The sequence below is a fragment of the Haliotis asinina genome, chromosome 9 (assembly GCF_037392515.1).
Source record: "Haliotis asinina isolate JCU_RB_2024 chromosome 9, JCU_Hal_asi_v2, whole genome shotgun sequence".
Taxonomy (NCBI): domain Eukaryota; kingdom Metazoa; phylum Mollusca; class Gastropoda; order Lepetellida; family Haliotidae; genus Haliotis; species Haliotis asinina.
This window is the reverse complement of record NC_090288.1, coordinates 27,012,935-27,037,859: the sequence shown is the minus strand read 5'-3', so window position 1 is coordinate 27,037,859 and position 24,925 is coordinate 27,012,935. Positions and strand designations below refer to the sequence as shown.

General features: G+C 39.7%; 2 protein-coding genes and 1 pseudogene across 2 annotated transcripts; 1 reads left to right on the top strand and 2 right to left on the bottom strand.

Annotated features, from left to right (window-relative positions):
• Positions 1-438: 438 nt before the first annotated feature.
• On the bottom strand, positions 439-1,967 carry LOC137296428 (uncharacterized). The gene is made up of 4 exons (XM_067828222.1): positions 1,760-1,967; positions 1,454-1,558; positions 1,299-1,308; positions 439-1,192 (listed from the first exon to the last, which is right to left on the bottom strand). Exons 1-4 carry the CDS (start codon positions 1,965-1,967, stop codon positions 439-441), a joined length of 1,077 nt encoding a protein of 358 aa, XP_067684323.1.
• Positions 1,968-15,253: 13,286 nt separating this feature from the next.
• On the top strand, positions 15,254-17,657 carry LOC137296799 (uncharacterized; annotated as a pseudogene).
• A 4,269-nt stretch (positions 17,658-21,926) lies between these two features.
• On the bottom strand, positions 21,927-23,078 carry LOC137297180 (beta-1,3-galactosyltransferase 5-like). Its single transcript, XM_067829194.1, has one exon. The coding sequence runs from the start codon at positions 23,076-23,078 to the stop codon at positions 21,927-21,929; it is 1,152 nt and encodes a 383-aa protein (XP_067685295.1).
• Positions 23,079-24,925: the final 1,847 nt, after the last annotated feature.

The following is a 24,925-nucleotide window of genomic DNA, read 5'->3' as shown; positions in this document are numbered from 1 at the left end:
GCCATGAAGCTCAAGGAGACTTGATAAAATACTAAATTGTTACCTACACAACATGAAAAGGTCAGTTCACTTTCACAATACATTCAATTTTATCTGATTTGTTCTCGTTTAATAATATGAAATGCTTTAGCTATTCTCAGTAATTTTGAACCATACTGTATTATCAAATTCAAGGCCAATTCAAGGCATATATGGATTTCAGTCCTTTGATCTGGTCATTTACACAAGGAAAGGTATACATGTTATCAATGTGCCTTTTCATGAACAATTCTTTGAGTCTATGATCAGAAAAATCAAATCTATTTATGTAAAACAATTGCTTCCTTTATTGTTGCAGACTTTAAACAAGTAAAATAGATGAAGACTTTTGTCAGCTCTGACTGAAACTTCCTGTTTTCTGTATGAGGTACATGTATTTCTTTTGAATGAACCCAAAGTCTATTTAGCAAGAACATTGTCCAAGTTACACAGTGAAGCTACCACATTCACGCACTGACAAAGAGAACCTTTCATTTTCAAAGGAATAACACCCTGTAATAGTTTATATTCTTTCAGCCTACCAATAGCTCTCTCAACATGTATTCTAGCATTTGCTATTCTCCTCGTTTTGGTAACTGCTACTGAACTGAGTTGTCTCCCATGAGAAAATGGTGGTATGTTGAGAGTTGCCTTTTTAAAGGCTAACAGATCTCTTATTAAGAAGCCTCTATCAGCCATGATGTCATCATGTTGAGAGAGTAAATCTAAGAAACCAGATTGCTGAACTATCTTCCTATCTGAAATGCTGCCTGACCATAATTTTGAAACAAAAGTAAATGAACCTTTAGGAGAGCAAGCAACCAAACACTTTAAGGTATTTCTATGCTTATAAGATGACCATGTTACTCTCTGGCTGGAAGGAATGCTTGGTTTTTGAAGTAGAAATTCTGTACAATCAATAACTGCTTTGGTATTTGGAAAATATTTAAAACATTTGGGAAGATTATGTTTCACCTGTCTTGTGGAAGGCCACTTGATAAGAAAACATAATTCTTTGCACATCAGATTGATCCATGTGTTGAAAATTCTACTTATGTGGGAATCTGAAACACCAAATAAATCTGACAACTGTTCCACATCATTAGCTCGCCGTAGACGCATCTGGGTGATGATGAATTCCTCATACAGAGAGAGCAGTCTTGAGGGGCCTCTGCTGGATTTTTGCTGCAATACAAAGTAGGAAATTGTTAACATTTACTCTGCTGTACCATTTACATTGTGAACTGATGTTGTCAGAAACTATTTTGGAAATAATGCACTGGTTGCCAGCTAAAATTCAGATTCTTTATTATCAATAATATGTCTTTATGTTATGACCATAATAAACTGTTTCTGAAAGTGTAACCAGTATGGAATGGTGTATATAGTATGTAAGATCCTTTGATATGTTCTGACATGAGCACTAATGACAAACACACCCCATCCTGCTTTGTCTCACTTTGTCCTCTCCAGTAGGTCATTCTGGCAGCCTTGTCTTTCAGCCAGTTGAACACCAACATGAGCATGGCAATACTGAGCCCTGTTGTAAATGTGTAAAACTGATCATCTATCTTCATTGACTATGTGAAGTTAAATAATAAATTAAACATGAATGTTATATTTTGCTTACAGTGCAAAACCCCAAAGGATTTATCAGTGTAATAATTAAGTTATTTCATGAAAATATGCAGGTATTTTGTATGTATTTATGTTGATACACAACAACATGTAATATATTTACCAGTGTAAAACTTGCTGCTTTTGTTGTATTTAGTGATGTTATCCATTGTTAATTTTTTTGTCAACATCTTGGGGTTCTGCAGCATATCATCTGTGTATGTGTTGATGTCATCAAAACACAGGCTTGTTTGTGTAGAGGCATCAGCAGTAGATTTGACAGTGCAGTAGGCATGATCACCAAGAGCTGTCATTGGCCCAACAATGTCCATGCCCGTTTGAATTTCACCTGTTAAATAATTGAAAATAATTAGACCGAAAGAATATTAAAATAGAGCATATACAAGTATGTACAATTATCACATAAAAAGGATTCAATCCAAGACAAGACAATGCATTAATTGTAAAGCAACATGCAAAAGAGAATTTTTTTTTAACATGCATACATTTGGTAGGTAAGACATCATCCTCTACACTTCTTTTTTTGCATGGAGTGTCTGAAGTCATTGGATCAGCCTGTCAATGACGAGGTGGTGGTCTGGGCTTCGAGGGCGTGGAGGTTACGGGGACTGGGTCGGGGAAAACCTCAGTTGGTCCACGGCCACCTGACAGAATATTTATAAACCAGTTGCTGTTAACACAAGCACTGACACAGCAGTTTAAAACTATGCATAGGTGCATTATTTTACAACATGTAACCACTTATAGAACTGTGACTCAGGTTGTTTTTTTTCGTTGTTCGAGAAATTAATCATTTGCATTGACGATACATGCTCAATTTTCACTTTCACCTGACGCAAAAAAACACAGCAGAGTAGCATATTCACAAAAAACTCACCTACGAAGTGTTTGGAACAAATGTAGGTGTGCCTCGTGATGCTTTTCACATCAAATCCCTCTCGACCACAGGCCCTCGTCCACCTCAAACATTTCTCCGGTTGACTCTTCGGCTTCGGAAAAGGAATAAAAAATACGTTTTCCATGTGCTTGTACCTGTTATCAGACTTGCACAAGCCATAGCAACAGTGGTGGTAAGGCACCTTCAACTTCTCTCGGGGTACACGTCAGATAGTGGTCGGTGCACCGTCAAACACGTTACAAAATTTGACAACCGTTTGTTTTGACCCTTTGCCCGCGGTCACGTGGTTTTGCAAAGGGACATCACTCTAAACAAACTTTTATCGCGAAACTGGAAAATGGCTTATTCTCACGGAACACCAACTCCAACTGTGTACGAATTCCAGATCTATTTTTAACTGTGGTGATCTGGCGTTAACACAATCCTTGGTTGTGATATGTCAAGCTTCTTTCACATCAGCACATCAGAACGACGCAACAAACTAGCTAACAGTCTACATCAGTAAACATCAAAATCAGTAGATTTTGTAAGGCAAAGATGTCCGTAAGTATTTAACCACCAGATTGTCACTGTGCAGTAAAGACATCGATGGCTGAACCGCAAGCAATAATTCAATGTGACCTCGTCCTCCAACCATCGAACAAACAGGCGTGACTACTATAAAGAAACAGTCAAATGCTCTGGACATCATTTCATTTGTAAAACTGTTTAAAACTCTACATTTTTCGACACATGCATTCGCATACGACTGGTACTGTATGCATGTGGGGAAGGTCGTGGGCCCTTCGATCGACGGACCAAAACGACAAGGTAACACCTTTCTCTGGAATCACGAGAAATATACTTACATTCAAAAGCTGCATTGGAGATGTCGCTACCATCGACGGCAACACCTAAGTCAGTCGTTTCGTCTGACGCTATGTGCTATGGCCAACCCAGTAAATCGACCTTTCCATGTAAATCAGGTGGGTCAAGGTCGTTGTGGTGGACATTTTTTCTGCAATCTCGCTTTATCATAGTCTAAGGCTGCGAATATTGGCCTTTATCAAATCTAACTTGTCGTTCAGTAGGGCAGACTTAGATTTCCGTTCTTCGGACAGGAAATGAGAAGATACTCTGTAAATTGACATATATTAATGCCAAAATGCGAAATTATCACAATGCAAGAGCATGTTATTTTGTCAGGGAAATACGGGACGGTTGGGTCAGCCTTTATTTCATTACTTTTATTAGAGATCCTAGCTGTGGCTATTTGGCACACCTCATGGTGACACCTACAGGAAAATCCCCGAAAGTAACTTTTGTGAAGAAGAGCTTAAATTCGAAAATGCACATTATTTAATAAAACTGGAACAAGATTTGTAAATACTCTTTAATCAGGAAACTGATCTATAAATTCAAAATTGAAGAGAACATTGAGAGCGTCAAAGTCTCTGCATGTGGAGTGGGACGTCACTCTATACACCCAAGAATTAAATCCAAATGTAAGCTCTTGGGCAACCCCCTGGATGCCACAGGGACATATATGTACCTCCTCTTCACCCCTCACTTTGAAGTCACATAAAATTCTAAATATACCACGCACATATATATACTTCACAGTTTTGAATTCTGAGGAAAAGTCCCATTTTCGTGATGCCATCCACTATTATCTCAGACCAAGCTAAAGTGCTTAATACTGCCTTTCAAAATAGGCTTCATCGTAAATGTTGCCATTTTTCACACTATACAAAATCGCGATTCAAATCGTTATTTGCTGTATGTTTTGAAATGTGAAAATCGGACAATTGCTGGGAGTAATGAATTTCAAAAATACTATAGTAATGATCACTGATATCAAGTTTTGATGTAACCAGTAAAGATAATTCTGAAACGTCGCCGATGAACCCAGAATCGGTTGGGATGTTTACGAAAATACACTTACACGAACGCCGAAGTGCGCTTTCCGCCATATTGAATAGTGTTTACAAAATCACGTTTCGAGAAGGCCGGTGTTGAAACGCCAATTTCATATTCGGCTGTGACAAATGCATCATTGCATTCCCCACACATCTTAGAATCAAATTACAAATGGTCTTTGTCACCAATACCAACTGTGTTGATAAAACGAAACGAAAGAAACATGGTATGAAAAAGAACGCTGTGCTTGTTTGAAATGTAAACAAAGAAAAAATCCGATTTTACACTGCGTAGCATTTTAGGAAAATTTCCAACATCCAGCCGTGTAATGATTGCTTACAATGGCTCAATACGCTTAGAATACTCAAGGGAACAACATCGTAGCAAGAAATAGCAAATTAAATAGAGATACAATGCAATCATTTGATAATTCATAAGAAAATGTGAAACTTTTAATGCAGCGTGACGCCATGACTGACGCAAAATCACGCAGAACGACAACGGTACTTATCCTCATTTCTGGCTTCTTCCGTCATTTACAATGTAAACGATAAAAACATATAACAATACACAGCTAGTCAGAATAATTCTGATTACTTACATCTCACATTTATGTACAAAACATCCTTGAATGAAGGAAAAAGTCCTCGCAAAATCCTGTGTACCCTTGTCAGCGGAGCCGCCATTTTGAAAGAAATCGGTCATCGGTAGTGATGTCACACGTCTACATTGTTGCACATATTACGCAATTTCTTTGGGGTGAAGGTCGGTTGAACAAGAGTAAACACAATGCCCATACCATTCCGATTTCACTTTCAGTATTGGCATGTATATTTTGCGTATCGTTCAGATATTTTTTCATGAAACTGATTTCAGTATCTACATATATCCATGTTCAACAACATATCATATGTGGATACAAGGTATGCGTTTTTATTCTTTGAAAGTTTCTGATTGTTTGAATAATATTTACATGGGAAACTGACTCAGTAAGTGTACTATACCACATTTCAAGCCTCTACACAAGTGTTGGAAGATCACACGTAGCCATTACTGCAACATGTACTTTAGTTCCGGTGATATACAATATTCAATCGTTGGGACAAATATTGCAGTTTCATAATATGAACAGGTTAATAAACAGCGATTTAATTCCAACTTATATGTAAAACTGATAATATTAATAAAAATGATTTGTACATTTCATGAAATATAGAGGCACACATATTTAAAGGAATTGTCTTGTTCATTGTATTGGTTTGTGTCGTTTTTATAGACAAAACAACTATGAATATTGATTGACCAGGTGAGAGTTTGTCAAAAACGTTTTATGATTCATTATGATTTTTTTCGATAATAAAGTCAATTCTAATTCGATTAAAATATATCTGATGGCAGAATATCTAACTCAAACAATATTTATACGCAAATTGTTAAAAATGTATAAACCAGGTCGTGTCTTAATTTGAACAAGCCGTACGTCCATATTCTAATACTTCTGTACTGAAAAAAGCGATCTCTTCGTACCTTTCTTTGCATACTTATGAATTGAAATAATTTCATAATCATAAGAAGAAAAGTATATTTTCCAAATGAACATTCAGTGAATATTCAGGTGTGGTGAAATTACGCTAAATTGATGCTAGACAGGTTCGCGTGTTGCTCACAATAAGATATGTAGTAAAACCGTGTAATTGTTGATACATTCAGGACGCTAAAAAGTGTTGAATTCTGACACAGAAGCCGAGATCTTTTACACATTGAGTGGAAATTAGGTTGGATATATTTACTAATCAGCATCCAAAGTCGTCTTTTTCCGACGTCACAAAGTGCACAAAACATGCCGTCACGTCAACTAAAATGTCGCATTATTTTCGGTTATTTCATTACATTTGAAAATGTGGCTGCTACTCCGTTAATAATGATGCAAAATTAATAAAAATACATCCACACAAAGAGGAGAATATGGGAATCTAAGAACTAAATTCTGTGTCGGATAGGGACATCCAAATCGCTATTACCTGCTTTTTGATGTAGCACATTGGCATCTTTTATTACAAATTTTGAAATTACCAAAAGGTATCCTCTCACATTGGGGAACTTTGTATTGGAATCGTTTGGTTCAATGTGAACAAAAAATCACGAAAATATACTGTCCGTATCCACGGCAAATTCTCTCCATGTGATCTGAGTTGTATTTACCTAATCTAAACCATAGCGGAGTTATGCCCCCTTATCTTTATACGTGACCTCTCTGTCGACGTTTGACGTCATAGAAGAAGATCGATTTTTGACATTTATTGCGGGTCATTTTTATTTTGTGCGTATGACGTTATGCATTAGCACATATATCCATTTCATATACACTTATGTCGTTCAGATATCCAGCTGTATTTTTTTCGCTCACACTTTCCGTAAAGATGCCAAATTAAAAAAAAATCGTAACAGAGTGCTTTTATTGGTGCACGATAAAAAAACTGAGAAACGTACTGTTTTTGAACACACACAAAAGTTTTGGACAACTTTTAGCATTGTCTATTTCTCAAACCCGTGAGGTAGCCGCAATTATATTTATACCAACGGATAGGAAATTAAATATTCTACATGTCTGTGCAATTTCATAGCCGTACGCAGATCGAGGACCACGCGAGCGCAAATCTCGCACAACGTTCACTTTTCAAACCCTATGAAAATGTGCGCCTGAAAACAAAACTCGGCATCCAGGGGGTTAAATACGGAAAGAGAGATATGACAACCACGTGTCATCAGATATATCACCATGATTTGTTTTCTTCATATTATATGATTATTAAATAATTGTAGAATTATTTACCATGTTAAAAGTGGAATAACTAGAAGAGTTATTCTTCAACGCATCTATGAAGTTCCCAGATTTTGTTATCTGTATGAACCAGATATGTAGGAATCGGTGCGGCAGCTTTTGGTTAAATCGTTTTCTAGTCAAACTGGGTTCGAGTCTCTATATACATGTATAATGAGTGAATCTAATTTCTGGTGTCCCCTGCCTTGATATTGCTGGAATGTTGCTCTAGGCAACGTGAAACTAAACTCACTCATTCGCCCATGTATATATCGCGTGATTTGTAGGTGTTGCTATTGGTACATGGTTTAAACGACGCGACATTTTACTACAAAGATTATTATGTAAACACTCTAAAGTCTGGTAGCCATGCGTAAACGTAATCGTAGTGTGGTCGTTTATACTGTTTGGTAAATGTAAGTTTTTGTGTGCTTAATGGGTACTTTTAACGTTGTGTTTGGGAATTGAATCAAACATGGTCCCTGTGTGTTTATCTACCCTTGTTTTTGGCTGTTTTTGACAAGGTTTCATTTCAATCAAACTCATCGAATATTGAACCAGTTGCTTCACTGTATGTTCAAACTTGTCGTTTAAAGTACCCATTAAGCACACAAAAAGTTGCATTTACCTTCGAGTATACATCACCTCACCACGATAAAGTTTACTTATGACTATCAAGTTTTAGGGCGCTCCAATTTTTTTTTTGCTTGTGGTATAGGTACACGGCGCTTTGAAAGGGCATACGGGACTGTAAGACCGTTGTTAATTCCGTATTTCCGGAGGGAGGAACAACTAAATTTACAAGAGTTTTACGGTCCCTCAACCCAAACAAAACACCATACGACGAATTTCTTACCCTCAAGATCTTTTAATTTAGCTTATCTTAAAACGAAAACATTCACCATTCGACAGAATGAGAAACAGTATGTGTCGCATCAAGATAATCATGGTGGCTTAGTTCATGATAAAAATGAAAATTTGAGGTTTTGTTGAACATGTGAAAAATAGAAACATTTTTTTATGCATGTTTTTGACACAAACAAATAAAAAATTATGGCAACAATTTTATTACTCTGTTTATACTCACAATTGTAAGCGTCAGCAATCAGCCGTTTAGCAGCCACATTCACGCTAAGGTGAAGATCATTCGTACAACCCGTGTAGTGTGTCACGTGATAGATTTGACAAAGGTGTACGGGTCGTACAACCTGGCAATTCCGCCTGCATGGTTTCGTATGCTTTGGCTGTTAACCAATCAGAATTCGACAAATTTATCTTAAAGGTAATAAGATGTCTTATGCTCTTGTTATATATTCTCCTGTAAACTTCTAACGCTACAGACAGAAGCCAGAGCCAGTGAAGTTCAACTCAGTTCAATTCAATCAGGGATAATCTACAACAATCTCTATATAATCTCCCTAGTTCAATTATACGGGCAGACACCAAACACAACCGCGGTGGTTTTACCTTCAAGATCATGCGCTCGTGTCGGTGAATTTATTTGTTATGTGAGGCGCGGCTGTTGATGTTACCATAAAGGCATGTCTGTTTGATCTCACCCCGTTACACGATTATTCCGCCAAGCTATGTACAGACAGTAAATCAGACATGCAGAGTATGTGTAAAGGACTGTTTATGTTGATGGCTGCGCACTAAACCAACAAGCAGAACGTACTGCCGATACAATTTGCGATGTCTGCCAGGTAGGTACATCTCCCAGAGTACAATAACGGATCGGTATCCAGTATCACCATGGTTACGAAAACATATATCACGTGACAATACTTTACAACGATCAATCTCTGACGACAGCTGCAACGATAGTATATATGTCACTGCAGTGTATTTGATTTGAGTGAATAAATGTTGTTTTTGTATCCCGCATGCAATATCACGTGACTATGTATTCTCCGTACCTCCATGCTTACAGGCCCTTAATGTTGTCCACAATTGCAAGAGCATCGCCTTACATATACAGCCCAAAATTCTTGTGTCGAACCCAGGCTTGAATCGTGGTAAAAGTCGGATATCTCGAAGTATATATTTTTTTCAGCTTCAAGGCAATTATGTTTGCCTGCACAGACATTTACGTACGTATGACAGCGCGAAATGAAAACCTAACACAAAGTCTCCATTATCATAGATACTGATATACTTTATGCAAGTGCACATTCACGCACTCTGTCCTGACAATAGACGATGGGCGTGACATTGGTCGCCATGAACACGAGCATTTGCAACCCGGGCCGTCGGCATGAAGGGCGATCTCTGTAACTACTAAGCTACGAGTTCCTACCGCCCCTGTAAGCCGGACTCTGTAGCCAAAAGCAGAGTCGCCTCGCTTTGATCTACCAGAATCCGAGAATCTCTCTACGGCATGATTGCAAAATACTTGTCTTAATCAGCTGGAGGGAGAATGTACATCTTCTTTATTGACTTCTCCAAGGCTTTTGATAGGATCAATCATACATTACTGTGGTATCGGCTTATGAAATACATGTATAGAAAACATGGGAACATCTTGAAAGTATGCGCCGTGTGTCCGTACAGAAAAAAGGACTAACGAATTATTCCAATGCTGTGTTGATACACGCCAAGGCTGTATTATCAGTCCACTGTTATTCACTTTATGCATAAATGAACTTGTCACTGAACTGTCAGTGGCTAACTGGCTGTTTATATCAGGGGAATTCCTCGATGTATGTTCACTTCTTTGTACCGATGATGTTGCTCACGCCGTGGACTCTGCCTGAAAACGTCAGGACCAAATTGATTGTGTCAGCAATATTTGTTAAAATGGGGGTTAACGTTAAATATGCAGCAATCCAAAATCGCTGTATTTCGTAAAGGTAAAGGTGGTATTTACATTCATATATAAAATGGTACTACAGGGGTTCCCAGATAGGAACTGTCTCATACTATAAGTACCTCGGAAGTCATTTTACACTAACACGAATAAGATCGAGACAGGTGTTAGCGCAGCAGGCTGATAAAGCATGTCTACTGACATATATACTTCATTACATATGTGACGGTTTGTAGGTCAGCACTGCAATAAAGATATTCGACAGCATGGTTCTGCCAATGCGTGCATATGGCACCGAGGTCTGGTGATATGCGGTGGTAGATCAAACTGAGAGGGTACAGAAAAAACTCATCAAACGAATTGTACATCTGCCTCTGACAATCTGCAATGATACGCTACTAAGATACGGTATACTTCAAGCTGGTGAAAGTGAACGATCTCTGTTAGATGTTGCTCATGTAACTAAATGTGTTCAATATAAACATATTGGGCCAAAATTATCAACATGAATAACGACAAAAACAAAGCTACCTACTGCTGTATGGATTAGACAACGTTAACAGACCTTCTTGTGCCTCAAAGGTCAAACATACCCTATTCCTGTTCGGATTCGGGTTTATTCAAGATGTTGGTCATATTGATATTTTCATGTCTGAGTTCAAACAAAGAGTGTCTAACTATAACATTCAACGATGCCAGTCTTCAATATCTAATCCCAAACTGGCAGCTTATTCAACTTACAAAACAGTCCTGCGTGCGGAATCCTCTTTCACTCAAATAAACTCTCCCCAACTGAAGAATGCGTTAACCAGATTCAGTTGTGCCTGCCACCAGCTAATGATCGACATGGGAAGGCGAATTGGCATTGACACTGAGAACCGTGTATGCAGATACTGCCTACGATATAATATCCAGCTTGCCAAAAACGAGTACCATTTTATCCTTGTTTGCCGTGCCTGGTCACACTTATGAAAGCAGTGTGTTGATTATAAATACTAGAATAACACCTCATTCGAAACATTTGCCCCATTTTTGTCTTCAAACCAACAACTAACCTCTGAGTTTGTCTAGATATACATATTTTGCTATGAAATCGTATGATCACTTCATTTGTAAGCACACTACTGAGATGTTTTGTGCTGTGGACCTGTGGCCTAGGAAAACGTAAACAAAATACTTCATTTCCACCAGAATCTGATGGTCGTGGGTTCGAATCTCGCATCGCCCTGATCATGTTCCTAGATTTGTCAACGCCAGAGTATGGGCATTGGACAAGGTCATAAAGCTAACATCCTTTGATTTAAAACCGATACAACGAAAACGACTTCTTACTCCTACATTTTGCCTCCTCATGTTCTGAACACCTATTTCTCAGAGAGTGGTTCAGTATGGTCTTACACCTTTTTTAGCAATAGTCCAGCAATATCAGGGCGGGGGACCCCAAAGTTGGGCACCACACACTGCATCCAAGTGGAGAATCGGACCCAGGTCTTCGAATGACAAACGGATACGCTTTAACCACGAGGCCAATGAATGGCATGTGCGGATTTGTGATATCTGAATAATATGGCCTCTTTTATATAGGAAATACATCCGCTTGTAGATAACCACTTGAATTCGTAGCTGCATCAAACAGATTGGAAAATCATGTATTCTACGAAATTTAATACCCATATATATTCATTCGATAGCTACGAACGTCTGCGATTAAACCACATGAATTCATGTGTAGGTGTACATACGGGCAGGAAATCTGTAATGAATTATCACAGCTTACTGGGACATTCATAATACACATAGGTTATGAAAAGAAATAATTGTTTAAAGCTGAAGAGGCTGCTAAATGATGTCAAAGTTGCGTCAAGTGCTAGGCGACGTCTATTAGTTAAGATGACCTTTCCAGGGTTAGTTTCCGGTGTCCTCGCCGTGATATTGCTGCAATATTGCTAAAACGCGAAAAATTTAGCTTTACTGACAGGAATGGTAAGACAGCAAACTGACGTGATTTTACGTTGGCGGTCTTTCGAAAATACGCAAGTGTGTTATCTCGGGTATCTTTTTTTCAATGTATGTTTTGGTTGTTGTTAATAAAGTGGGTTTTTTTTGTATACTTTAAAAGTTACATTAAAAAGGCAAGATCCGAGCTGTCAACAGCTTCACAGCGGTGGTGAAAGTGTCCAAACTCTCTGAAGCCAAGGGACACGTTTGAAAATACCTGAACATAAAACTGAAAATTGGAATATAACTGGACGGTGGAGATTCTGATCTACACAGTATTTGTGTCCTAGTGCCTGAACACTCATAAAACAAACAACGCCTTGAATGGTACCTGTATATATTCTGAATTGAAACCAGAAACCCGCATGAAACAGGCCAAACATATACAATCAACATCCTTTATGAATAAACGTAGTTAATACGAACTAAGCAATTAATTGCAATGGAGGTACACAATAGTGTGTTATCAGGGAAGATACAAAAACGGCAGTAAAACGAAAAAATAGTAACACAATCAGATTGCACTGAAGGTAAGTTAGTGTTAACTATACTGACATTGCAGGAAACGACGGCTTATCTCCTAAAACTTGCTTAGCGACCGTTCATAATGGCCTGCATCTGGTTTGGAAGTTACACTGTCGTATAACATCATTCAGTATAGTTTAGGTCCGCGAAGGAACGAACTGATTTTCAGTAACCCATGCTTGTCGTAATCTTGAGGTGACTAACGAGATCGCGTGGTCAGGCTCACTGACTTGGTTGACACATGTCATCGTATTTCAGTTGTGTAGACAGATGCTCTTACCGTTGATTACTTGATTGTCTAGTCCTTGTCTAGACTCGATTATTTACAGATCGCTGCCATATGGCTCAAATGTTGCTGAGTGTGGCGTAAAACTAAACTCACTCACTCATTTGGTGGAGTCTACATTTTACCAGCGGAAGAATAGCTGTTGATCCAACATGCAGCTGTCTATGTTAAGATTCTTTCATCCACGTATACTATTGTTTATACTTTCGTAATTTACTGAAACACTCCATTGAATTGTAGAATTCACATCTGTGAAAATTGTTCAATTTTGTTCCGAGTATCCAAGCAACGGAACGGCTTTCATCTCGCACATGGACGGCTTATTAAGGTGTGCTCGTGCGCCTCCATGGGACCAGCAGCGCTTTCATAGTTACAGTGTTCCCAGAAATTATTGAGAAAATCTTTGTTTTTTTCCTAGTGATGCTAAGATTGGAAAAAGGACTTTCACTATGCACTAAGCATACTAAATAAGGGAGACAAGTCTTGAAGGCTTAGAAGGCAGCTCATTACGTCAAGAGTTATCTCCCTTGTCTGAACAGACGGCTTCCTGTGTTGACATGGCAGAATTTACAGCAAGAGAGAAAAGAAAGCTCATTCTAGATGATTTTGAAAGGGGTGAGGCTGATGCTAAAGTGTTAGCTTGTAGACATGGTATTCCTCTGTCTACAGTATACAGAACTTTGAAGAATATTCAAACAGGAACCGGGATAGAGCACAAAGCAGGGGCAGGTCGGCCTAGGAAATTCAGTGTTGTGGATCGCCGAAGACTTGGGCAGATTGTGAGTAGGGGCAAATTGAAAAGTGTTGAGAACATCAGAAATGAAATGATTAGCAGAGGAAGTCCTCAGGTATGCAATGAAACAGTTAGGCAGGAATTACAGAGACTTAATTGGGTGAAAAAACGTGAAATTCCCTCGCCGTTGATGAAAGATGCACAAAAGGAAAAACGTTTAAACTGGTGTCGGGCTTATGAAAAGCAATCTTTTCGGATGAAAGTTCTGTTTGGATTTTCCCTAATTGTTTGAAAATTTGGACCAAAGATACTGTCAAACCTATCTACCAGCGACCAAAACATAGCCCGAAGTTTCACATGTGGGGTGGCATATCGGCTCGCGGAGTGACGCCATTGTGTGTTTTCACGGGAAACTTGACAAAAGAAAGATACGTTGACATTCTAAATGGTCACCTTCTTCCGACAGCACAAACATTGTATGAAGATGATTGGATTTTCCAGCATGATAATGACCCAAAACACACTGCGAGCTACACAAAACAGTGGCTGTCGGGCGAAAATGTTCAAGTTTTAGACTGGCCCAGTTACAGCCCAGACCTAAACCCAATTGAGAATGTGTGGGGAGTCATGAAGGACAGAATAAACCAAAAGGGACTGAGAAATATTGAAGATATGAAGGTCGAGGTGGTCCAATATTGGGATACCCTGTCACACGATTACCTACAAACTTTGATGGGTAGTGTGCCTAGGCGTATTCAGGCATGCATTGCTGATCGAGGAGGTCTAACAAAGTATTAAAACAAGACTGAGACTGTAAAAGGATGATGTTTTAACATGTTTATGTAAGTAAAACGCCAGAAGTTAATAAACGTAATGAGTTACATGACGCAACATGATTCTCAATAATTTCTGGGAATACTATACCTGTTTAAGCTTATAGGTTCTATTTACAGTTGTATATATGCACTCACCCCGATCTTGGAAGGGTCATCGACTGATCAGCTTTACAAATGTCGTGGGGCTGAACTGTCGTTGGCCAGACCACGGCTGTTATTAGCAAATCATAACAAAGAGGATTAGCCTTAGCTGTGGAGGTTATTCATAGCAGCTGTTCAGTGAAGGGTGAGGGACTGGAGCGATAACATTCTATAACAGATGTTTCCCCTGTTCCATTACCAGTAGAATTGGCACAAAATTTGGAGAACAAACTTGTGAACTTAGATTTATGTTTACCACAGGAAGTTGTATGTAGGTGGGCGCAATTCAGTAAGAGACGAAGTCAGGGAAAGTGGGGTGCCTGGGGGTGAGGGTGATTTAATTTGGGTAGGGGAAGATAGGGTAGACACGGTGAGGCGATTTCATCGAGGGATCGATGCTCATGCTGTTGATCACTGGATTGTCTGGTCCAGAATAGATTTTTTTCACAGACCGCCGTCATCTAGCAGTGCTGAGTGCGTCGTAAACTAAACTAAAACCCTTATATTTTGTGGAAAAGAAACCACAAAAACATACTTTATAATCACACTCAAAATATATTAGTGTATTTGTGTATTGGAAGATTCCATGTCAATCAAGACTTCGACAGATTTCCAATTCGGGATCAGTCGTATCACTCCGGCGAGGGGCGACGATCCCTGATGAATCTCCATGGGGACCGTTGCTACTTCCGTTAATCACGACGCCATTTTGGTTGTTGCTGCTGCGCTTTGTTTCCACGCCTGTGTTGACATTTTGATCTTTAACCCGCACGCATCTCACGTTCTGCACGATGTATGCTTCTGTTGCTTTGGCCTATCATCAAGGTACCTTGAAGTGATCTCAGTGTGTAATTATTTTTGCTTTTCATCTTGATTTCAGATCGATACCCTCCGACGGATTTTACTTCCAGTTTGAAACTAGTCAAGAAGGTTTGGTGACAATAAACGTATGAAAACATGACCGACTCATTAGCAGATCGGACCTGTCAATTTTATGCAGATACTTAGTTTTTGTTCTGTGTTTTACATCGGGGCCCGGTTGTTGAAAACTCGGTAACCGTCGGTCACTCCTATCTACTAGTCCTAGACATGTTGGTATGTGTGTGGATGTGAATGCCTCTTATTATGCCCTTGTTTGAAACTTTCGGCGTCCTGTCTTTTATCAGGGCTATTCTGTGGTGAACTTTCCATCAAACCTGGCAGAGAAATTGTGAGAATATCATTATTATACACTTACTCTCTGTTCCAATACGATATACTGTCACAAGTTCCGATAAACAATGTAGCCTGATGAACCTAACGGAATTGTTCCAGTTTCTGCTACTGCATGTATGTTGGAATACGTATGTGCCGCATTAAAGAAAATCTTTAGTCTAAATACTCGGAAAAGTAAATATTCGGCGAAGTATTTTTTGTTATTACCAGTTCGAACCCGTGGTGAAAGACGGGATTAAAACATGAAATTACTGTGAAAGTATCATGATGACTGATGGAATTAACGGTAAATGCAAATCAGTGTCATCAGCCCTTACTCTCCCAAAATTCCCTTGGCAGTATGATTTTATGCTCAGACTGGTATGCCAGGGATTTCTTCGTATACATACTGTTCATTTTAAAGCGGGTTTCATGCACTGTCCTCTAAGGTTTCATACACCGTCCCCTTAGGTTTCATACACGGTCATCTAATGTTTCATGCACCATCCTCTACAGTTCTGGGCTTCATTTCACAAAGCACTAAGGTGATGTAAGTCACTAAGGTAATCTTCGTGCAGTGTAAAAGAATCGGAGTTAAGGTTAACCTTACTAAAGACTCCTTCATGAAAGGAGCCCCAGGACATACGCAGTAAATGGACTTTTCGGGGCATGAAATGCATACAGTAAATGTGCATTTTGGGATAAAGACGACATGAAGTAACTGAATGGTATTTTGGGGCTGGACATGAATGATCTACAATAAATTGTCATTTTGAAATATGAAAAACATACACCAAATATACATATTAAGACATGAAAGATAATAAGGGATCCTTTAGGCCAATGGAAGGCATGCACAGTGAAGGATATTGTGGGATTAAGAAGGTATAAATGTAGTAAATATATGGACATATATTTCCCTTTGGTGTCCTAACAGTGTTATACATGTCCTCAGACTCTCACAAACACCATGTTTACTTAAAACATAAACAGAATCTATACGAGTGCGGCGTAAAACTAAACTCACTCACTCACTATCAATCTATACAATTAATATCGGTTTGTTTTTGTATGTTTAACTTATTCCATTCCAGCTGTGGACGATCTCCACAGGCTTAGGACCTACCAGGCCCCCGTCTCCCAACAGACTCGGCCAGTCCCTGATCCTGTAGGTCATCCATGGGTTCATCTTGTTTGAGTTTGTCCTATTAGTAAGAAAACTAAGTCGAGAATTATTGCAGTAAAGAAACGATTGTAACACGTTATCTGTTTAAACATTGCTGAGACTGTGAAACCGTTACGTTATGATAGTATGGTTATTACATGTAATCACTGTCGTCAAACAACGGGGCGAAGTCACATAAATTGTTCTACCTCTCCCTTACGAAACCAAATGTCATATTGTGAAATGTATGATGAAATTAACACTGTTTGACAGTGATTCACAAACACATGCTGGTGATATGGTCAGAATCGTACAATGATTCCATATGATTATGGAAATGTTTACGTCTCATCACTGTGTTACGCGGTAGAGGTATATCTTTACGGGATGTTTTGTTACTGTCCAAATATAGTGGCTTGTTTCACAGGAGCTGTTTTATTAAACTATAGATTGCTACTGATACATGGTTCAGAAAATATATTTCCTCTTTATGAGCGCCCCGGTGTCTTCACCATCACCGTCAACCCCCTCTACTCCCTGCCCGACCCCATGACCTCCCTCCCCGTCCCTGCCTCCAGAGCCCGTCCCCAAGTTGTGGAGATTGATGTTGGTGAAGAATCCCAGCAGCCCCTGTTGTGCTCGGCTGTCCTCGTGTCCTGTGTGAAACACTTGTTCCAGAGTATCTTCACACAGAGATAGACGTGGATGTTTTTGATGTGACAGTGTTGTGTGAACTGTTGGACCTTTCGGGGAAAAAACAAACATCTGGACTATTTTGGCTAAGATATATATTGTTTCACATATGAAATTATTTTTGTGTAATAATTAAAAAATGAATGTGAAAGTCGTTTGCTGCTTGAAAGACCTCCTCTGTTTTTAAATATATATTGTGTATTGAACAAAACCGGGGATGACGTCTCAGGTGGTCATGCCGAGCTGTTGCTACAACCAACCTATCGGTACTTCACGAGTGGATCAAAATCGGCCTCAGGTTTTAAAAAGCTTGATTTTCCTTATGTGGTAAGTGTGGTAAGGATTGTTTACGTGTTGTTTTAGGATGTAGGTGTTTGTGAAAGCCTTGGTGACTTACTGGGTTAGATGACTTTGTGTTCTGGCAAACTGACGCCTCACGCTGTGGGTGTGTGGGTGTGGGTGTGGGTGTGGGTGTGGGTATGGGAGTGAATCTCGCATGGAATTCAACCCTCCAGATGCTCTAGAATTTGTACTTTAAGGATGTAATCGCAGCATACAAAGCGGCAGTAAAATCCTCGACTACAAACCTTACTTTTGGTAAATGAATATATATAAACATAAACTAACATAGAAGGAACATCAGCCCATGGGCCCCGAAGGACCAGTGAACGTATTTGTCATGCTAAACACCTCAATGTTGAGTTTGAACTGTTTGAAGCATCAGATCGTACACTTCAGCCAACCTGTGTGAATCAAACGATTGGAAACTTGCATCTTGCTGCTTTTAACGAAGGTATTGTGTTAATAAATTTCCCTTCTCAATATTCACAGGGACAACATTTGAACGTTTTGTCAAAATTTATTTGTTGGAATGCGCGGCAAATCTTTTCGTAGCCATCGCGAGATTTTGTAGACGACACAAGTGAAAAAACAAAACAAATTTAGGGTCAGACATGTCCTGACACGACAACACCGACAACGACGTGTACAGTAGTGCAGCAGGGTGCAGGCATGGAACCCGGGGAATGGCAACGCGTTTGGTTCAGCGGTTTGCAACGATGGGATGGGAGTCACGACCTCGACACAAACGTTTTGCGCCGAACCGCGTTCAAAAGGAGAACAGATTTGCTTGGGACCCCACACAGCTCGTGTAACAAGTGCCTATCTCACCAACGCATACATCAATATCGTTACATGGCCTTACAAATCGCTTGATCTGAACCCGTCCCTAAAAACGTCCCCATCGTCCTCAGACACTTGCAGAACTTGCGTTTCAAGAGGACTGGCGAAGAATTCCCCAGTAAAATATTCAACGACGTTTAATTCGTTTAATACATTTCCTTATTCTTGGCCTGTGTGTTTCTTTTATTGAAGAGTTTTTATTATGTAACAGCTGTTAAATCCTACATGTCAAATGAAAACAAGTCCATGACAAGTGTTTCAATGTCCTATCATCGTTTACATTCCATAATATACATAAACCTGTTTTCAATATCCTCGATATTCTATATCGATCAGACACGACCAACTGGACAAGATACTTAGATCGATAACTATTAACGATTTCCACGTCGCCCTCAAGCTAGGTGTGAAGAAATTGATCAAACTTAAACCGTCCACTTAAGGTAGCGCCACAGACGAATGGACCACCTTTGTCTTTCCTATGATGAAGACTGTATTTTATCCAGAAATTATTTTTCATGACTGTTCATATTCACATGTGACGGAGCAGAGAGGAGCATAGTCTTTTTCTGAACATTTGCTGAAGGTGTACAAAAGATGACAAGTTATGACACGATTAATGTAACAAAAATAACTGTTTTATTTCACCATTTAAATATGAATATATAATATCCCTGGTCAATACTTCTAACCCACATTTGGAAGCGCTTTAAGGATTAATCTATAATATCACCGGCGAATACAAAACATCGACAACGTATTGCACATAGAGCTGTAAAGAAACTCCCCTCAATAATAAACCATAGGCTCCTTAAAGGTTGATGAAATAACGAAAAATCTGGTGCCACGAAAATATATAATATTTTAACATATACCGCATTTCCTCTAATAAGTGCTTTATTAAATAAGTATTTATTCGGCAACCTATCAGATCCAGCCCTAAATAAAACGCATATTGGAGTTCCAAAGTTTCACAGCTTGAAGTTCCATAGGAAATAAATATAGATTCTCCATTGGTATTTCCTCCGAAAACTTCACTGCAAACACGTGACACACCCGGCGCTTATTAGAGACCCAGCACGTATTTCTTGAACATTTGCACTTATTGGAGGCCGGCGCTTATGAGAAGTCTGGCGATTAGTAGGGGATATACGGTAAGCTGAGAAAGAAACAATTTCGTCCAAGTTTAAATTTTGTTTCCTGCAAAACTGCTGTGCTGAGATACAAACTGTAGAAAAGGGTTATGTTACGTGGCATTATGCAAAAGTAGCTAGTTGGGACTGTAAGAAAAAAAAGCAAGCGCGTTGGAGACCAGTTTGGTTGCATCTGATGAGGCAAAGGTAAATGCCCGGCAAACATTTCAAAATTTGTTCCCACTGTAAAAGCAGTCTAGTCAAAGAGCCCCACAAGTTGGGCATGTGTTGATTTAGGACCACTGAAGAAACGTTGTGTACTCTAAAAATTTTCAAAGCGTCCCCTCGCCAGTAAGACCCGCACCATTCGTCACCGCTCGACTCTTTCCGGAACCTCCAAGATACTCTTGAGCTTGCAGCGAATAAACAATGGGTGATTCGTTATAAATTCGTTAACGCAAAGAATTGCATACGGTTATAAAGATAAATGGCCATAGGCCATCAGTTATGGAAATGAATGGAATATTTGTTTCACAAATTACTTTTTGTGCTCCTAGGATCTTGAAAAAGATTCCTGATCAAGAATGCATAATTTACATAATTTAGTTACATGTCAAAGCATATATAATACAGACAATTGGTCATAGAATCACATCACAGGCAAACTATAGCACAAATGGGTTGCGCAGCATAGAGAAAATGACCAGTCTTCTTACATGCGAACGAAGCGAGCAAAGGTTGGCAACGTACTTTCCTCGCTTTAACTCGTGGTAGATCAGACCGTTCTTCGCCTCCATTCCCCCATCCAGCTTCCGGTTTAACGTAGTGAAGGAACAGGAGGGTATTATTCTAGATGGGATACTTACAGTTACCTCCCCTGCTTCATTAGCCCATTACGCCAGGTTTTTATGTTGAATAAATGTTACGAAAATTCTAACAATAGCGACGACAGATAAGACAAATAAACTCCAACAGGTTCATGATAAAATTAGGCAGTATGGTATTTCTTTTTTCATTTCTGCTTATTCTTGTTCCGTCACTCCGTTCAACCGGAAGCTGGTTGGGGTAATTGAGGCGAAGAACGATCTGAATACCACGAGTGGCACTTAAATTGTTGAATAAAACATATTTCACGTGAGTAATTATTAAACGTTGGTTGGAAATTATAGGGTTGGAAATCTGAGAGCACAACCAAGAGAGGAAATGGGAGTGTACCTTTGATGGTGGCGATATTTTATTTTGACATGAAAAATATTTTTCGAACTGAAGCGAGGAAAGTACGTCGCCAACATTTGCTCGCTTCGCTCGCATATTTGAAGACTTGTCATATTCTCTGTGCTGCACAACCCCATTTGCTGCCTGTGATCACATAACACGTTATAATGGTAAGGTAAACAGAAACTGTGCCCTGAAGTACCTTGTACTTGTATTTTCTTACTGAATTTGCTGTCATGATCAATTGTCAGCTATATTTCAGTATGACTGACATAGGGCTCGAAATATCTCTCCGCACTTTCATGATATTTTAGCAAACAAAAGAAGGATAATATAGCCAGAAGACCATAAAATGATGCACACTGTTGGGCAGAGGAAAGCATACCCTTGGCAACTGTATTTAACGATGACATTACAGATGTTACCAAGTCGTTGTTTAGCTGAGAAAAGTCGCTGGAACTCCGCAGGTTGAGGTGCCAAACACAACTGTCGGAGAAGCATTTCTTGTTTGATGTACATTCAGCCAACGTCGAAAATCTTGTTTGGTGTACGTTAAGGCAACGTCGAAAATGGATATACTCTCTTTTTCTGGGTAGTTAAACGACTGAGAGAGTTTAGTTTTACGCCGCTTTTAGCAAGGAATTCAAGGAATATCACTGCGGACACCAGAAATAGGCTTCAATCATTGTACCCATGTAGGGAATCGAACCTGGGTCTTGCGCGTCACGAACGAACGCTTTAACAACTAGGCTACTCCAGAAGATTGTTTGGGAACGATTTTATTCCACATGGACTGCCAATTCTTAACTCCTGACATAAACATTGCTCTGTTTACGCCAATGTTGCTGTGTTCATCCCGTCTGTACGAATAGCCGTCGGTTAAATCGGACAGAGTCAGGCCTACTTTCAGCGTAAGGATACCAGTGACGTAGACATCGTCCACCCAGAAGTATCGCGCATCTCCAGACGCTTTGTACAGTGTTCGTGCGACATCCGGTGACATGACGTAACCAAATCCTTCACAGTAATTCGGGAATTTCATGAAAGGATACTCGTTTTGACTGACATGCCATTTGGTTCTGTTATGTCTCAGTGGTCCTTGTCTGTAATACACAGAACAGTACAATAGATTGTTTTTTGGCGCTCTATTTTGAAAGTAGTCCACCAAGTTATGTACATTAAGTATAGTGTCATCGTCTACCTTAACGATCAATTTCACGTCCTGGCATGCCTTCAGTATCCAGCCTAACGACATGACATGTTTATATGTTAAGTTTTTGTAGGCGTCTCCAAAGTTCCCTTGAACCATATCTCCATAGAGTAGTGACTCAGATTCAAGGGACTTTTGTAAGACTTGAATTCTAGTTTCACCGAGCATGAAGACTGTTCGCAAAGACAGCCCTTTGAACGTCTTGACCGATCCCCATGTTTTCCTGATCAGCTGTCGCTTAGCGAAGTTTTCACATCCCGAATGGACAAATGTTAGAATGTCTGGCGAACCATCACTACACACGCCTGATCTCAGATGGTAGGCAAAATGGTGACGGTTCAACAGCGGATCCAATTCCTCATCACTGACAATTCGACTCCAGTTGAGAATGTCCTCATATATCAATTGTATTTTATTTCTAAACCTCTGATATTGTAAAAACTTACTGGCCTTCGTTTTCTCACCTTGAAGTTTCATATTGGCCTTTTTCACCAAAGGTTTCTTTAAATGCACTTCCGCAGACTGAAGGCTGTCATCTCTCAATTTCCGCAGGTACAAGCCATTGTTGAGGGTATCGTGTTTCCCATGATGTCTTACAGAAAGCTGCTTTATCCAGAGCAACACCAACGCCGCTGTTACAATCCGGAAGAGCAATGTCCATCTTCTCACAACAAACGTCAGGAACATATTTCTTATGCAGATACTCATTATTACAAAATGCTAACAAGCTTCAGACAAGCCATATCATGACGGCCATCTGCAAGGGCGGATCGCTGAAAAAAAGAAGATGGAGGAATATGAGGCAGGCAATTATCTCGAACAAAGTAACTCGACATATGACTATACAAGGACAATATTATCTCCAAAGTATCACGTGACCTGAAATGGGACAATGTCAGTTTACAAACTTCGAAATCTGCCAGGGTACTTTTAGTATCCTTAATAAATCGTACGTACAGGAGTTGAGTTGGGCCTTACGTCACATCGGCGTTATTCCAGCTATATAGTGACGAGATGTCCGTGGGATGGAATTAAAGATTGCATACAATACCACTTAATCTCTGTACGTCTCAGTCTTTAATTCCTTCTCACTGGCCTCCTGTACGCACTATGTAATTTGCTTGTAAATTATAATTATTCACCTGATGAAGGGGCACCATGAAAGGGCAAGATGACAGGGCAAGATGAAAGGGCAAGATGACAGGGCAAGATGACAGGGCAAGAAGTAATCTGATAACGTCGTGTTGTAAACAATAGAGAAGCTTCAAGTCCATACCGTGAGTTGTTATGAAATCTTGTTAGCTCAGTTACAAAACAAGCAGAGTGAGATTTGTGTGTCTGTGTGCTAGCATCACTAATGACATTAACAGGATGGCACAACATCAATAGAATCGAAATATTTATCGGCATCTTCGTCTTATATTTCGCTGGCATGATTGATCGGAAACAATTCAGAATCTTATATATATATATAGATAACACACAGACACACAGACACACAGACATATATATATATAATTGTCATATAATATAGATATATATTATATGACAATAACATGCAACAACTGAAACTTACAACTTGAGTCGTCTCCTCTCACATGACCAGCCACAAGACTTCTCGAACACACATGTGGGAACCACAGTTAAGAAAGACGAACTACGTAGGCCGGTATGGATAGTCTAGTGGTCAACAGTGTTCGCTCGTCACGCCGAGACCCCGGGTTCGATTCTCTGAATGGGTACAATGTGTGAAGTCCATTACTAGTGTCTACAGCCATGGTATTGCTGTCGATTACAGTAGATACCATACCATTGTCCTACAAGAGCGTACCCCGTTGATTACAGCAGATATCCTACCACTGTCCTACAAGAGCGTACCCCGTTCATTACGGTAGATATCCTACCACTATCCTACAAGAGCGTACCCCGTTCATTAAGGTAGATATCCTACCACTATCCTACAAGAGCGTACCCCGTTCATTACGGTAGATATCCTACCACTGCCCCACAAGAGTGTTTATTACAGAACATACTATGTCACTCCGAAGAAGATCAACCAATCATGTGCCGGATTCTAGTGGCCAGTGCATGACAGCCTGAAGCACGCTACCAACATATCTATTTGTTTATATACTGTACGTATTTGTCTATTTATTTTAACGACGAAAACAGTAATGTTTAAGACAGCGATAGATGACTGAATATAGACTAGACAACCAAGTGATAGAGAGCATGAACAAGCGTCCTCCCCACTGGGTTATAATGTGAAGCATCCAACAAGTCATCGAGTAATCCTGTAGTAGTTGCCTCGTATGAACAACATAGACTGCAGAGAGTGTATTCTGACTAGGGACTGGAACATATTTTAGACATGATATGACCCCTGTGTACTTACGTGCGGCGTCTTCAGTCGCCGTCAGGACGTGATGAGCGTTCACGAGACACCCCTCTCCTACACTGGTAGTGATACACAAGTAGACAAATCCATGGATGAATTGTGCAGCTGACGGGCGACAGCTTGTATCGACGCCTCG

Bases quoted from the DNA above. Each gene is read 5' to 3' on its own strand.
- LOC137297180 (XM_067829194.1), bottom strand. From the start codon at position 23,078: ATGTTCCTGACGTTTGTTGTGAGAAGATGGACATTGCTCTTCCGGATT.
- LOC137296428 (XM_067828222.1), bottom strand. From the start codon at position 1,967: ATGGACATTGTTGGGCCAATGACAGCTCTTGGTGATCATGCCTACTGC. The intron at 1,559-1,759 runs GTAAATATATTA...CATTTACAACAG, and splicing joins AAGCAGCAAGTTTTACACTG to GGCTCAGTATTGCCATGCTC.